General features: G+C 38.3%; 1 protein-coding gene across 7 annotated transcripts in view; it reads right to left on the reverse strand.

Moving 5' to 3' along the window:
* Positions 1-1,930: 1,930 nt before the first annotated feature.
* The window catches only part of MTMR2 (myotubularin related protein 2), a 111,690-nt gene continuing 96,594 nt past the window's right edge, over positions 1,931-17,026 (reverse strand). For all 7 annotated transcript variants that reach the window (XM_020885509.2, XM_020885508.2, XM_070473657.1 and 4 more), the window contains 4 exons: positions 13,785-13,877; positions 10,845-10,958; positions 8,845-9,021; positions 1,931-8,128 (listed from right to left, as the gene is read on the reverse strand). In XM_020885509.2, the coding sequence (XP_020741168.1) occupies positions 7,967-8,128; positions 8,845-9,021; positions 10,845-10,958; positions 13,785-13,877 (546 nt within the window). In that variant the 3' untranslated portion in view covers positions 1,931-7,966. The remainder of the gene's footprint in view (positions 8,129-8,844; positions 9,022-10,844; positions 10,959-13,784; positions 13,878-17,026) is intronic.

Consider the following 17,026-nt stretch of genomic DNA (forward strand, 5'->3'; position numbering starts at 1 on the left):
CACTGAAATTTTCCTTAGCAGCCTGTTAATAAAGGCTTTATTTGTTGTAATCTCTCAAAAAAATACATTTTTAAATAGACCATTAATTTACGAGAAACAGTAAGAATATATGGTATTTAATACATAATTTGCCTTTTTCACGCTTACACAGAAACCAGGTCCAACAAAACTGAAGTATCTCACGTTATATAAGATACTCTGTTATTGTTAAGCCTCAGTCACGTCTAACTTTTTGCAGCCCCATGAACTGCAACATGCCAGGCCTCCCTGTCCTTCACTATCTCCCAAGTTTCCTCAAACTCTTGTCTGTTGAGTTGATGATGCCATCCAGCCATCTCATTCTCTCTCACCCCTTTTTCCCCCTGCCTTCAATTCCTCCAGCATCAGGGTCTTTTCCAATGAGTCAACTCTTTGCATGAGGTGGCCAAAGTATTGGAGCTTCAGCATTAGTTCTTCCAGTGAACATCCAGGACTGATCTCCTTTAGGATGGACTGGTTGGATCTCCTTGCAGTCCAAGGGACTCTCAAGAGTCTTCTCCAACACCACAGATCAAAAGCATCCATTCTTAGGTGCTCAGCTTTCTTCACAGTCCAACTCTCACATCCATATATGACCACTGGAAAAACCGTAGCCTTGACCTGACAGACCTTTGTTGGCAAAGTAATGTCTCTGCTTTTTCATATGCTGTCTAGGTTGGTCATAACTTTCCTTCCAAGGAGCAAGCATCTTTTAATTTCATGGTTGCAGATTTTGGAGCCCAAGAAAATAAAATGTCATGGTTTCCATTGTTTCCCTATCTATTATGAAGTGATGTGACCGGATGCCATGATCTTGGTTTTCTGAATGTTGAGCTTTAAGCCAGCTTTTTCAGTCTCCTCTTTCACTTTCATCAAGAGGCTCTTTAGTTCCTCTTCAGTTTCTGCCACAGGGTGATGTTACCTGCATATCTGAGGTTATTGATATTTCTAGCAACCTTGATTCCAGCTTGTGCTTCATCCAGCCCAGCATTTCACATAATGTACTCTGCATATAAGTTAAATAAGCAGGGTGACAATATACAGCCTTGATGTACTCCTTTCCCAATTTTGTGCTAGTGTGAACACATTGACTAGACATTAAAGAGATTCCCTTTTGCCTGGGATTGAAATGGAGTTCCAGGATTTTATCTAGACAAGCAGCATGAAATGCAGTGGCTATGTGGTCACTAAGCGTATTAGGCCTTTTACTGCGTTGACTATGCATTTCGGGACAGCGGTGGGTGGCGTGTGTACTGTGGTGGTGGAGAGGGAGGCGGGGCCTGGCAGAGAAGGGAGTGATGAAACAAGGATCATTTCCTGGAGAAGGCAGTGATGCCTAGCCTACACAACAGGAATGACCTTCAGGGAGAACAGTCTCAGGTCAACAAGAACAAAAATGAACAAAGATGGCAGGCATCTGGGAGAATTGGGACCCGTTGAGTAGTACTTGTACATAAAAGTTGAGTTTATGCCAATGAGAACAGAAGGGTAAGCAGACAAGTGCCAGGAGACTCAGGAGCTTTGACTTAACTACACAGGTTTGTCTGTAAATTTCATATCCCTAATCACAAAGGAAAAAGTACACCTATGCAACCAATAGATAAAGTTAGAAAACATAACTGTAGATATAAAAGTTGCTAACACTGCTCTCCCCAGCTTTCAGCTTTTAGTTCTGTTACGAATATCTTTATTACAAGTGTGTTTTGTTTGTTAACACTTCATTACATGCACTACAGAGTGAGTATCACTTGCATGCACTGAAATAACACTGCTGAATACAGCGTCAAGTAGCTTTGTCAGAAACAATCTTTATTATGTCTTCCTAAATACTTAACTATAACTACATGCATTTCAAAATGGGTGAATATCACTTCCAATCCCTGAAATGACACTTCTGAACACAGCTTGGGAATAGCTTTGTTAGAAACATCTTTATTGTAAGGTTTTCACATTGAACAAATTTGACATGTAACATTGTACAAATTCAAGGTATATAGTGTTACTTTGATACATTTATATACTGTAATACATTTGCCACTGTAGTGCCATCTGTCACATTATATAACTATAGTTCAATATTGTTATCTGCATTCACTATATTGTGCATTATCTCTATGGGTTATTTACTACTTGTTGCAAGTTTGTACCCTTAACATCAATCTTGTCCCTCTGAACTCCATCTCCTGGCAACCACTATTTTATTGATTTCTGTAAGTTTGACATTTTTAGATTCAACATATGAGACCATAGTGTGTTTCTCTGACTTATCTCTGCGTAATGTGCTCAGGGCTCCTCCATGTTGTTGCAAATGACTGGAATCCTTTCTCAAGGCTGAATAATATTCTGTGTGTATATATCCACTATTTGTATCCATTCATCCACTGACGGATTTAGGTTGCTTCCATATCTTGGCTGCTGTGAATAATGCTGCAGTAAATGTGGGAATAATGCATTATTTTCTTTGAAATCCTATTTTCATTTACTTTGGTTCTTTACCTGGAAGTATGAGATCTATTTTTGATTTTTTGATGAGCCTCTGTATTTTATATAATAGTGGGACCAGCTTACATTCCCATCAACAGTGTACAGTTAACCCTTGAACAGCATTTCTGCGTCCACAGATTCACCCTCAGACCATGTAGTGCTGTAGTACCTAATTACTGAAAACATCCAAGTGGACCCGCACAGTTCAAACCTCTGTTTAACTGGCAGCTATATAAGGGTTCCCTTTCCTCCACATCCTCAGCACCTGTTATGTATCTTCTTGATGAGACCATTCTAACAGGTATGAGGTGGTCCCTCCTGGTTTTTAGTTCCATTTCCCTGCAGATTAGGCATGCTGAACATCCCTTCATGTACCATGGGCCACTCTGATGTCCTCTTTGGAAAAATGTCCATTTAGTTTTGTCCATTTTTTATTTGGATTTTTTTCATTGTTACTAAGTTGTGTGTTTGTTTAAATATATCTTGGATATTAACCTCTTATTTAATACAGTGTAAGTCCCATACGTATGAACTAGTTCCATTCCAAGAGCACATTCATAAGTCCAATTTGTAAGTACAACGAAGTTAGCCTAAGTACCCAACTTACAGAATTGGTTATACACCACTGCTTTTATGCTTGCTTCTGTACATCCTGGGCTTGAAATAAAGTACTGTACACTGTATGGTAACATACAGCAAAGTACACAAACGCATAGCCAATTGTAGAGGATGCAGGCACATGATTATGTAGCCCAGAAACATGAACTTGGACCTGATTGGACCTGTGAAGGCCTGTTTGCATCTGTGAGAGTTCCCAGCTTGCAGGTTTGTTATAGAGACTTACTGTATGTGGTGTGTAAAAATTTTCTCCCATTCACTAGGCTATTTTTTCATCTTTTGTCTCTTTTGCTGTACGAAGCTTCTGAGTTTGATGTAGTCTCCTTTGTTTTCTGCTTCTGTTGTTTGTGCCTTTGGCATCATGTCCCAAAAAGTCATTGCCAAGACCAATATTGAGCATCTTCCCTTCTAGAAGTTTTATGGCATCAGGTCTTATGTTTAAGGCTTTGATCCATTTCAACTTAATTAATGTATGATTTATGTTAATATATTCAAAGCAGGCCTTCTTTGATTACACTTCAAAAATTTCCCCTCATTGCCTTATTAGTGTCACATTAGGCTCTTTTATTCACAACACTTAGCACTATTTAAGTTTTGTGAATGGTGTTAGATAGGCACCCAATTTGGGCTTCCCGGGTAGCTCATCTGGTAAAGAATCCATCTGCAGTGCAGGAGACCCCGGTTTGATTCCTGGGCCAGAAAGCTCCCCTAGAGAACAGATAGGCTATCCACTCCAGTATTCCTGGGCTTCCCTGGTGGCTCAGATGGTAAAGAATCTTCCTGCGACGCAGGAGACCTGGGTTCGGTCCCTGGGTTGAGAAGATCCTCTGGAGGAGGGCGTGGCAACCCACTGCAGTGTTCTTGCCTGGAGAATCCTCATGGACAGCAGAACCTGGTGGGCTACAGTCCACAGGGTGGCAGAGAGTTGGACACGACCAAGCACAGCACAGCACAGGCATCCGATTTGGTTGGTTCTGCATGTTTCTCCAGTATCCCAGAACTTTGCTGAAGAGACTACCTTTCCCCTCTGGGTGTTCCTGGCTCCCTCATCAAGTGTTCGTTGACCGGTCGGCTTCGCTGGTGACTCAGATGGTAAAGAATCTGCCTGCCATGCAAGAGACCCGAGTTCGCTCCCTGGGTCAGGAAGATCCTCTGGAGAAGGGAAGGGCAGCCCAGCCCAGTGTTCCTGCCTGGAGAGTCCCATGTACAGAGGAGCCTGGCGGGCTACAGCCCATGGGGTCAGAAAGAGTTGGACACGACTGAGCTACTAACACTTTCACTTTTCTCTCAGCGGGATTTAATTCTGGTCTTTCTATTCCAGTGGGCAGTGTGTCTATTTTTTGTGCCAGTAACATACTGTTTTTATTACTGTGGTTTTGTATTAATAGTATAGTTTCAAATCTGAAAGCATGATTCCCACAGCTTAGTTTTTACCCAGGATTGTTTTGGCTATTTGGGGTTTGGTTTTGTGGTTCCACAAAAATTTTTGGATTGTTTCTTCTGTGTCTGTAAAGAATGCATTTGGTATTTTCATGGGAACTGCATTCAATATATAGATAGCTTTGAGCAGTAATGGTCATCTTAACAATTTTAATTCTTCCAGTTTAAGGGCATAGGATGTGTTTCCATTTGTGTTCTCTTTGATTTCCTTCAACAAAGTCCTGTAGTTTTCATTGTACAGATCTTTCACTTCCTAGGTTAAACTTTCCCTTGATAGTTTATTGCTTTTAATGCTATTTTGAGTGGGATAGTTTTTAGGTACTTCATCATTAGTGTAAAGGAATACAACTGACTTCTGCATGATATAACTTTTATTGAAATTGTTGATTAGTTCCAATAGTTTTTTGGTTGACACGATTAGATCCATATAAAATCAAATCATCAGCAAATAGAGAAGTTTACTCTTTCTTTCCTGATTTGGATGCCTTTTCTCTGTCTTGCCTGGCTGCTCTAGCTAGGAATTCCAATACTATAATGAACAAGCGTGGTGACAGTGGGCCTCACAGTCTTCTTGATCTTAGAGGGAAAACTTTCAGCATCTCTCCATTGATAGCTGTCAGTTTGGGGTATACAGCCTTTACTGAGGTATGTTCATTTTTCACCCAACCTGCTAAAATTCAGCACCCTTTCTTATCATGAAAAGATGTTGTATTTTGTCATGAAAGATGTTTATCTTTTTTTGCATTTACTGAAATGGCCATGTAGTGTTTCTTTCACTTTATTGATGTGCTATATTACATTTATTGATTTGCATATGTTAAACCATCCTTGCATACTACGGATCAGTCCCATTTGGTCATAGTATATAATCCTTTTTATGTGTTCTTGAGTTTGGTTTGCTAATGTTTGGTTGAGAATTTCTGTATCTATATTCAGCAGAGATAGGAGTCTAGTTTTCTTGTATCCTCATCTGGTTTTGGTATCAATGTATTGCTGGCTTTGTAGAAGAGTTTGTGATTGTTCCCTCCTCCTTAGTATTTGCAAGTGTTTGGAGGAAGATTGTGTTGATTCTTTATATGACTGGTAGAATTCACCACTGAAGCTTGCTTCCTGACCTGCATATAGGTTTCTCAAGAGGCAGGTCAGGTGGTCTGGTATTCCCGTCTCTTGAAGAATTTTTCACAGTTTGTTGTCATCCACACAGTCAAAGGCTTTAGTGTAGTCAATGAAAGAGAAGTAGAGGTTTTTTCTGGAATTTCTTTGTTTTCTATGATCCAACGGATGTTGGCAATTTGATCTCTGCATCCTCTGCCTTTTCTAAATCTAGCTTGTACATCTGGAGTTCTTGGGTCATGTACTATTGAAGCCTAGCTTAAAGAATTTAGAGAATTTTGAGCATTACCTTACTAGCATGTGAAATTAGTACACTTGGGCAGTAGTTTGAACATTCTTTGGCACTGCCCTTCTTTGGGATGGAATGAAAACTGACCTTTTCCAGTCTTGTGGCCTGTGCTGAATTTTCCAGATTTGCTCACAGATTGAATGCAGCACTTTCACAGCATCATCTTTTAGTATTTTAAAGAGCTCAGCTAGAATTCCATCTTCTCCACTACCTTTGTTGTAATAATGCTTCCTAAGGCCCACCTGACTTCACACTCCAGGGTGTCTGGCTCTAGTTGAGGGATGACACCATTGTGGTTATCCCAGTCATTAAGACCTTTTTTGTATAGTTTTTCTGTGTATTTTTGCTATCTGTTTTTTAAATTTTCTGCTTGTTAGGTCCATACCATTTCTGTCCTTTATTGCTAATATTGGATATATTAATAACAGAAATTATACTCATTGCAAAATCAAGAGCAGGGCATAGGTTCAGTCTACTGAGTTAATGAGTAAAAAAAATGCTATTTTTGAGTATTATTTATTGGTTCAAATTGTACACATCTCTTTTTTTGGCTGCAGCATGTAGGATCTTAGTTCCCTGATCAGGGATGGAACCTATCCCCCCTGCAGTGGAAGGGCAGAGTCCTAATCCCTGGACCACCAGGGAATTCCTTATCATTTCAAATTGAACATTTAAAGCAGCTGCTATGAAACATCCTTTTCTAAAAAAAAAAAAAAAATTCAAACATTTCTGCATATGAAACTTAAGACAACTTAGAACAAGGACAAAGTTTAAAAGTCAGCTGAAATTTTCTTTTAATTAAAGACCCAAGGGACAAGAAGCTCCTTTGTGTTACAGTACATAACATATGGCTCTTATACAGAGTAAAATAGACACCAGGGAGTCGACTGTTTATACCAGCGCTAGACTCTTACTGTAGCAGGCAAAAAGTGAGGCAGGATTTCCCTTACTGGCATGGAGACTGTAATACATCTTTACATGCAATAAGTTCTTTGGTAGACTCAATCATTTGGTGGAATTACAGAATTTGCAAAGGAAAGTAGCAGTAAAATATTTCATGTAAAATTTGAGCACAGTACTTCTCATCATATGCTCTTTATACAAACTTCATAAAAATGTCAATCCTCCTAAACTTTTAAGTAGAACCTCAAAACTCACCCATTAACTTCTGTCTTCAAACCCATACAAAAAAGTAAATAAGATAAAGAAGGGCAGATAATGAGTTTTTAAAATACGTTTCATGATGTTTCCAGTAACTGATCTGAAGGATGTGGAACTCTGAAATCCTCGACGGCTGCCACTTTCTCCTCTGCAGTCTCCTCCTAAGCACAACTGTAAGGCATCGTTTTGGAATAGCTACCTAATATATCTTAAATTAAGCACATAAATAATGACGGCAATAATTTTCAACTACTACTACATCGTAATATCCTCGATATCACATACCCTATTACATATGAAGAACACAGGCTTTGAATGGTAAAAGTAAATTACTTACTACAAAAAAGAAAAACCCATGATGTTGAGAAAGGAGCATCAACCCTTCTTGATTTATCTACACGGGGCCCAGTATGTCCAAGTCCAAGGAATGCGGGGACTGGTTTGAAGACTGATGCTCCACCTTCTGTGCAGTGAGTGCTCTTCCGTCAAGAAGTGCTGTTCTCAAGTGGTTTGTGTTTTGATTTTAGCAGACACCAAGACTTCTGAAACAGTATTTTCCTTTGAAAATCAGAAACTTGTTCCCACTGTGGAGCCAGGATTCAAGCATTTTAATATTCTTTGGGCGACTTAGAAGATTAGTGTTGTAATCATGTAATTACACGTGAGGTTATTTCCCTTAAACCATCTGCACTGCTACAGTCCTGAACTCATCCTAGAGAGATCTGAAATAAATAAAGTGACTGAAGTTCTCTCACAGACGGGTTCTCTGTTCGGAAGCCCTCCTCCTCACGAAGCTGCCACTGTCAGCAGAGTTCACGGCGCCGCCGCCCCATGGAGCGCCTGTCACACGACCGTCTGCACAGGCGTGCCGCACTGTGCCGGAGAGCCAGCCCTCTCTGACGATGAGGTTGATCGGTTGGAAATCTCCCTCTGGAGCTCCTCTACCTTCTTCTGAAGCTCTGCCCGTTTAGCGAGAAGTTCTTTGTATCTGTTGTGAATGGGCTCCTATGAGAGCAATACACCATAAAATTACTTAACTAAGCAATCCAGAACAAACCCGAAGTCAAATCATTCTGGTATTTAGCTTCGTCCCTAAATGTTCAGTGCGTGCTTTCAGCTATGGGACCATGCCCACCTTTCCCGAACATCAGTGAAAATTAACTTCAATGACTCCACTGACCCACAGCTCTTTCACTGGCCTCCTTGGTCTCCCCAGGTGTTTCCACAGGACACCCTGAAACTGGTGCTTGGCCAAATACAACAAATAATTAAGTAACAACATAATCTAAAAGCCAATACTTAAAGATTTCCTGTCATTTCATTGCAGACTTTTAGTACTTTAAACAGTTCTAGGTAGCAAATATTCTGTAACATTTTAAAAAATGGACTAGAATTTGGTGAGGCTTTTAACTCTCCTAAAGCCATTTCCCCCAACCTCTAGAAGTTATCCAGCCCAGCACCCTCATCTGACGGAGGAGAGAAGACGAGAAAGAGCAGAAGTGATCTGTGCAAGGCCAAATAAGCAAGTCATGACAAGAGTCAGGGCACTCCTCATCCCTACCGCAGTGCTTTTTCTACTATCCCACTGTAACTGTTAACAGGAAAAAATGGAAATTTTAAATATGCACAGATAACTTTTCTAGCCACTTTAAAGGGGACAAAAGTAATTCACACAACTGCATGGATAAAACCTCTCACTGGATATTGCAGGGCATACATACCTGGGGCTTCATCCGGGGGTTCCACCTTACGTAATATCCCACCCAGAGCTCTAGGTGGCGCATGCTGGCCACTGGGTAAAGGACATGATTGGAATAGCTCCCGTAGAGGGGATTAGTGAAGTCCTCCAGCTGGCTATTTATGTAAGACCACAGCGACACAGTCCTCCTGGGGAGATTCTTTAAGAAGGAAAAATAGGTTAAGGTTCTCCACTACACAAGCTGATCGTACATTAGATGAAGTTTGTAAAAAGGCATTTGTGATCATTTGAACAGTTTTAGAGGGAGAGAACTCAGACACTTTGGCAACAGCACCACTTTGATTAAAATCAGAGAGCAGTGGAAAACAGTGCAGCTCTCCAAAAAGGTAAACAAAGTTACCATCCCAGCAATTCCACTCTTAGATGTACATCCAAGACAAGTGAAAACACAGGCACAGACAACCTCATGCACAATGCTAAAAGTAGCAATCAGTTGCAATGACCAAAAAGTAGGAACGCAAGTCCATCACCCGATAGATGGATGAAATGTAACGATACAACGGAATATCACTAATAAAAAGCAACTGAAATAATGATACATGCTACAAACTGAACCTTGAAAACATTATGGTAATTGAAAGAAGCCAGACACAAAGGCCACACCCGGAGTGATTCCATTTATATGAAATGTCCGGAAGAGGCAAACCAACAGAGATTACAGTGTCTGCCAGGGTCTGAGAGGAGAGGGGAATGGGAAGGTAGTAACTACTAACAGGCATGGGGTTTCTTTCCAATGTTCTGAAATTAATGGTGGTGATGACTAAATAATTCTAGATATGCTGAAAATCACTAAATTATACACTTTAAAAGTGAATATTATAGAATGCAAATTATAGTTCAGTTTTAAAAACATTTCTTTTTTTTTTTTTTAAGATATAGTAAATCCTACTTGAGGCTCCCAAAAACTGAAAGTCTCTTTGGAAGTTATCCACTGATTATCTAACATTCAATAAATTCTAGATTGGCTTGTGTGCATAGAAATATTTACTGCATGCTAGATACTGAAGATGTAAGGGTGATTTAAAAAATTTTAACATCTATCTTCAAGGAACTTCTAGTCTAGGAAGCACTTACTATATAACCATTATCACAGTGGTTTTGTATGGTTTATTTTATTCAATCCTTACAATAGTATGCACTATTAAGTACGTAAGTTAAGTACTATTATCCCTACTTTTACAGAAGCTGAAATTAACTTGCTCAACTTCACACAGTAAGTGAAAGGTCCAAGCTTTGAAAACAGGCAGCCTAGCTCCAGAGCAAGCATTCTTTGTCACTAGGCTTTATAGAAAAGCATGAAGAAACTATTTGAGAGTCACATTTTTTAGAATGAAAACTGAAGCAGAGTGAGACACTAATCAAGATAATTTAGAACTTCATACATAAGGCAGATGTGTTCTGAGGAACACAGAAGTAAAACTTGAAATGTAATCGTTATACATTTCTTATAAATAATACCAACCATTGAACAGTGATATCTCTGGGCATGTGGGGTAACAAATTTTAACTTTCTACTTAATATGTTCTCAGTGTTTGAACGTTTTACAATTAAAAAGAAAACTAAAATGGTTCATATGTATGAGAATGTATTTGGGAATTGAGCTGTGCATTCATTCAAATGTTTATTTTTTGCTTATTATATCTTGCTGCACCTGCTTCTGATGCACTTCCATCCTGCAGGAAGTGTGGTAACAGGTACACGAGTGCTCCTAAGACACCACATACTTCAGTTCCCTTCAGCAGATGCTGCCTCCTACCCATCCTCATGACAGAGGTACTTTAAGACAGATCAAGCTCAGATGTGTGGAAAGAAGTGAGCATATTACAGCATAAAAAAGAACACATGGCCAAAGGCATCATCCAAAAGAACAACTGTTCAGCTGAAAGCCATCCCAGGCTGCACTCAGTAGAGAAAGCGTGTATATATAGACAGAGGCAAGACAGGCAGGGATCGTGTGTTACCTCTTTGCCTCTCTGCTGTTCACTGTTACAGAGGAATGTTCCGAATAAACAGCTATATAGGTGGTCCAAAATGGTAATGAGAAAATATTCGTTGAATTCAAAAGCTGTAGGAAACTGCAAATCAAACATCAAAACACACGAAATAATTAGGGCAGCTTCCCAAGCATGTTCATCCCTGTACATTGGTGGGTGCTTTGTAAAACTTCTTAAAATTAGGCTAAACAGCATTCAAAGACTATATATTTCTAAGCTATTATGATATTATTAATATTTGCTTGGTTTTCTGTTCAAAAACACCACTTTGCTGAGATACTTTCTCCTAACACCTCCTTTTCTTGTGCAGGAAGAACCTGAGTGCTCCCATCCTGCTGTCCTTCTGTCCATTTATATCAGTTCACCCTCAACGGGAGGCTGACCTGACTTGTCTCTCTGCCAAGAATGACAATAAGAAACATAGTAAGATTTTTCTTTAAATTTTCAACAACATGGTTTTTACGAATTACACAAAAAATATCAATGTCTCGAGAAAAGGAGATGTGCAGCTCACTTACAAGCCAACCTTACTCATCTTTTCAAGGAACATGCACTCAAACCATGATATCTTATAATCCAGTATTTTGGCAGCCTTTCTTAAAAGAGAAAATTCACTCTCTTTAACTAGGGACAGGTGTTTGACTGGATGTCTTACACAAACAACACAATTTAGGGGTAATTTATCAAGGACCAATTACAGGTCCCAGGAAGGTAAGGGATTTAGTATAATCCATCCTAACCATTTACTGTTTCAAGAATTATTTGAAAGCTTCTATGTAAGACTGTACCATTTATAGGACTGTGAAAAAGAATTTCATGAATGTTTGGATTGTGGCCTTAGTAAATAAATACTGGTGCCAAGTTTTTCTTAGAATGATCCCTACCCAACAGTGGATGAAAACAGCATAAACTGCACACAAAAGGGACAAGAGTGAAAACAAGTTTGCCTTCAAATTTCCTAAATTTATAAGCAGGATAACAAGGCAAATTTATCTTCTTAAACAATTTACTCTTGAATAGTAATTTTTGTGGTTCTGAAGTAAATGAAGCAGGTGATAAAGCACATGCCAACATAAAGCCAATTAATCACAAAAAACTTTGTCAAATTCCATCCATTCACTTACAGAATAAATCCCATGTCCTGTACTGTCACTCTTAAACAGCTTATTTATTAGCCAACCGTGAATGCACCCTACCTTACTACACAGCAATTCGAAGGAGTTAAGCCTATGATTAGCCTTTCATCTTCTTGGCGAAACTATTAGCTCAGTTATGAGAAAACAGCTTAATTAGTGGGATTTCCTCACAAACACAACTAAAATAGCATTATTTAAATAGAACATTAATCGCTGCTATTGTTTTTAAAATCCTGAGCAGAGAAGGAATATTTTGTTCTCCTTATATGTTTAAAATCTGAAGAGCCCTTCATCCTGCTTCCTGATCCCAGCAGTGAGAGATGATGATGAGAGCAGGAGGAGACATAGAATCTGGCTAATTGCAACACAACTGATCCTTTTGATAAATTTGCTATTTAAGCCTCTGCACAAACATTCAATTATTTATAAAGCTGATGACTGCCAACAAACATTATTACTATCTCACATGGTCAGGAGGAAAATACCAAAGAAAAATATAAGCAGACATGTATAATAAAGTGTATTTATTATACACACTCATATAACAAAATATACGTATTTTTTATTTATACATATATAATGTATTTTAAGTTCGATCAGTGAAATAAGATTGAACATTACTTAGCAACTTAAGTGTAAAATCAAGATTTAAACTGCTTTTAGATGTATGGCATATAAAAAGTTAACACAATTACTAAGAAAGAAGCATATTTGTCATGGATTCTCCTATGCAATCGGTAAATGTGATCTATTTTGTTTTTCTAATAAATATACCAGAACCAAGAGTTGCTCCTTTCAAGATATTCTCCCTGGAAAGCAGTACACTTAACCATCAGCGACGTCTTTTGTCGTCCCCCGATAAGGCATATTTGATTTTTCCCAACACTGTCAAATACTATCTTAAAATAGAATATGGTAATAGTTAAAAGTGGGTCCGGACTTCCCTGGCAGTCCAGTGGGTAAGACTCCACCCTGCCAATATAGAGGTACAGCCAAAAGATTAAAAAAAAAAGTCTAATTTCATTTTTCTCTTAATGAAGTAAAGAATATTTTGTTGAAGCTGAAATATAATGCGAATACCAAGCAGAGCCAGCAAGTGCCCTGCTGCACATTCCCATGGCAGTCCAAGGAAGAACCAGCCAGGCTCCTGGTGGTTGGAGGTCTAGTAAAACTCCAGGATAAATAACTGATATACCACTGAGCAGTACCTGACATTTGGGTTCTCAGATTATTTATCATGAGTTAAACATTTTTAAGACATGAACTCTTTACCTCATTAGTAAAGTTATCCCATAATAAATCAGGTGTTTTTCAATCTCCTCTTGTATCTTTCCAAAACACTAAACCTATTCACGGTAATATTTAAATCATTTTCTAGAATGCTGATAGCTCTAAAGCACACAATCTCTTGCTCCATACCTAAAAACAAAAAAACTGAATCTATTTCATATATATGTTGCCATGATTTCCATCTAAACACATTTTTCATCAAAATTGCCTAAAACAGGATTTGAGTCACCTTGCCTATTTCATTTTCTTTACCTCCTTTAGCAATGTATAAATGAATTTTTGAGTGAATATATTGCCATTATTTAACATAAATTAAAAATATTAAATAAAATAATTTAATGTGATAATAATACTTCTAGTACCTAGGAAACGTAAAAGAACTTCCACTTTACATGAAATGTGAGATAGTCAGTGACCAGACCCAACTCTGACTGGGTAGCTTAAAAGAGAGACGTAAGAATGGATATCCCAGATAAATTACCTGTCTTGTCATCTGCCAGACACAGTCAATAAACTGAAGAAAAACAGGTGATCTGTCTGCATCTGCATGGTTCTTATCTCCATGGCCAACTCTCTGAATCAAAGAGTGAAATATTATATGAACTTCGTAGGATTTTTCAGCTTTTGATGAAAGTAGTTTTATTTTTCAAGAAAAGTAACATTTGCTCATTATTTTAAAAATTCAGAAAATCTTTTTGAAAGAGCACTGTAAGGAAAACAGAAATCACCAAATTCCACCAAGGAGAAATGTCTATTATCTATTAGCATTTCAATCTGCAACCTGTCCAATTATTTCCTGGCAGGAGACACTTGTAACAGGAATTACAAGTCTGTTTAACAAATGAAGCTTAGATCCTAAAAAGATGACAATGGGAGATAGGAGCAGACAGACCTCAGAGCCCAGATTTCTGTCCTGGAGATTTACTATGCCCTGAATATTAACAGTTCCTTGTACACTAGCCCCAGGAAGCACAGGTCTCCTTTAACACCTTGGCCAGGGCATGAAGGGGACCTACGGCACTGGAGCTCCAGGCGGTCTTTCAAAAAGAATCACATTAGCACAAACCTCTGAAAACTTTTGAAAAATGCTTGACATCTCCCCTCAAGCATGCACTCACCTACTTTCTGAATCTTTTTTCTCCTCTGAGGACCTCTGCTCCAGATGACTGAGATAAACACCGACCCTATACCCCAAGGCAGTGATTCTAAAAGAGTGATCCAGGCTTTCAGCAGTGGGAGAGGTCTGTGAGTTCACAACTATTTTCGTAATATTACTAAGACATGCTTTGCCTTTTTCAGTGGGTTGACATTTGCACTGTGCCGTGCTTAGGTGCTCAGTTGTGTCCAACTCTTTGCAACCCCATGGACTGCAGCCCGCTGGGCTCCTATATCTATGGGGATTCTCCAGGCAAGAATACTGGAGTGGGTTACCATGCCCTCCTCCAGAATGGTGGAAAGGTGATGAAGGAAGAAAACTTCTGGTACCTTAGGAGGAAATCAGGAAACAAGGCATTGGAATCGAGCTATACTATAGTTATTATGTTTGCCCTGTCAAACACTTGCAGTTAAATGAAAGAAAAAAAGTCAGTCTCTCTTAAGCCAATGTCCCTGATGAAGCAGTAAAAATTAATAAATCTCCACCTTGGAGTATAATTTTTTAAGTATCCTATGTAACAAAATGGGAAATACACATAACGTGCTTCTGCTGCAGACTTAAGTAGAATGTAGGAAACACAGCTTTTTCATGGAACATCATTTTGACTTGAAAGAACAATTGATATATGAATTATAGTTATTAAGACCTGAATATCTTGAAGATATCTTTTTTGAAAATGTACAAAAGTGAGTCTGTCACTTCAAGGAAAACAATGGCCAGTATTCGTCACCAATGATGAAATTCAAGCTGTTGACTGAAAGTTAAATTTGAGGGAAAATTTTACCTGCCACAATGAGTTTGATAATACTTAAAAGACTTTTCTGATAAAATTAGTAGTAATATTAATACCTGTGATTTTATGATATATATTGAAATGCATTAAGACTGGAAGGGCTGTGTAAATTAGTAAGCCAGTATTTTCCCAATTACCAACACGTGATATTACAAAATCATGCACAGGTAAAAGATCTATTTATTCAAAGTGCAAGACATACCAACGGAATTTAATAGAACACACACCAAAAAACTCATCAAGCTAGTTTTAGATTCCACATTACAAATAACCACTAAGAAACTACCACTTGTCAAGTTTTGGCACAGTAGCAAAGAAAACTATCCACAATTTTCTGGAAAAAATTAAAATACCCTTTTTTTCAACCTATATATCTGCATGTGGTCAAATTTTCCTCATATCTTCAATCAACAGGACATATTGTAACAAACTGAATGCAGAAGTAGATATGAAATTTATCTTCTATTAAGCCAGATATTAAAGAAACTTGTAAAACATGTAGAATAATGCCACTCTTCTCATAAAACTCCATGCTTCCTCAAATATTATGCTAGTTACTTTTCTTTAAAATGTTATTTATGCTAATATATAACAGGACTTTGAGTAGATATTAAAGAAACTTGTAAAAAATGTAGAATAATGCCACTCTTCTCATAAAACTCCATGATTCCTAACATATTATGTTAGTTACTTTTCTTTAAAATGTTATTTATGCTAATATATAACAGGACTTTGGGTTGAATGTGTCCCCCAAAATTCACATGTTGAAAATCAAATGCCCAATTTGATAGTTTTAGGAGCTACCCAGGTCATGAGGGTGGAAACCTCATGAATGAGATTAGTGCTCTTATCAAAATGACAGGCCCCAAAGAGCTCCCCAACCCTCTTCCACCATTAAAGATAACAGTGAAAGGTTGGCAGTCTGCAATCTGGAAGAGGGCCTTCACCAGAATCCTACCATGCTGGCACTCTGAACTTGGACTTCCAGCTGTCAAAACTGAGAAATACAGCAGTCCAAATGGACTAAGAAAACAGATTATTTCCTTAAATAATACATACATTTTAAAAATTTAATTTCTAATATGGAAAATACTGATATAAACAAAGTTCTTTGGGGTCATCAACAACTGGTAGAAATGGAAAGAGGTCCAGAAATCAGAAAGTTTGAGAATCATTACCCTATATTAAACATGTGCACATACCCACTTAATCAGATGTGCTTTGTTAAATCCTGCTTTCAGATAACAATCAAGAGGGGGAAAACGGAGTAGGTAGTCAGAGTCAGCAATTTTAGGAATCCACTGCAGCTTCAAACAGTCTGAAATGTTTATGATTTTGGTTACCCTTATATGAACATGTGCAGCACTGGATGACCGAAACATCACTCTTTTAACGGTCTTATCATGGTAAGTACATTTTATAGAGAGCTGAAAAATACAAGCCATCTGAATGGATACTCCAGATGACCAATTTTATTTAACAGTTCAAGTTTAAAACAGCAGACTACCTTTACATGTCCATTTCTTGCAAGCTTTTTTTTTAAATAAACAATGCTAGTGGATACTAACAGCTAACATTAGAGACAGCATCTGGGCAAACATATTTCAGGAAAGTCTTTCAGCTAACCTAGGAAAACGCTGCCAAAAATCACACTCTCTGGGGCTTCAACGCCTCTGAGAATCTTACCTCTCATCTCCAGGATCCTCTAAATAATCTGACAAGTTTCTCTTGAGCAGTTTACCATTAGAACAAAAGGTCAGTCATACGTGAATAT

This window comes from Odocoileus virginianus, chromosome 10 (genome assembly GCF_023699985.2).
Source record: "Odocoileus virginianus isolate 20LAN1187 ecotype Illinois chromosome 10, Ovbor_1.2, whole genome shotgun sequence".
Taxonomy (NCBI): Eukaryota; Metazoa; Chordata; class Mammalia; order Artiodactyla; family Cervidae; genus Odocoileus; species Odocoileus virginianus.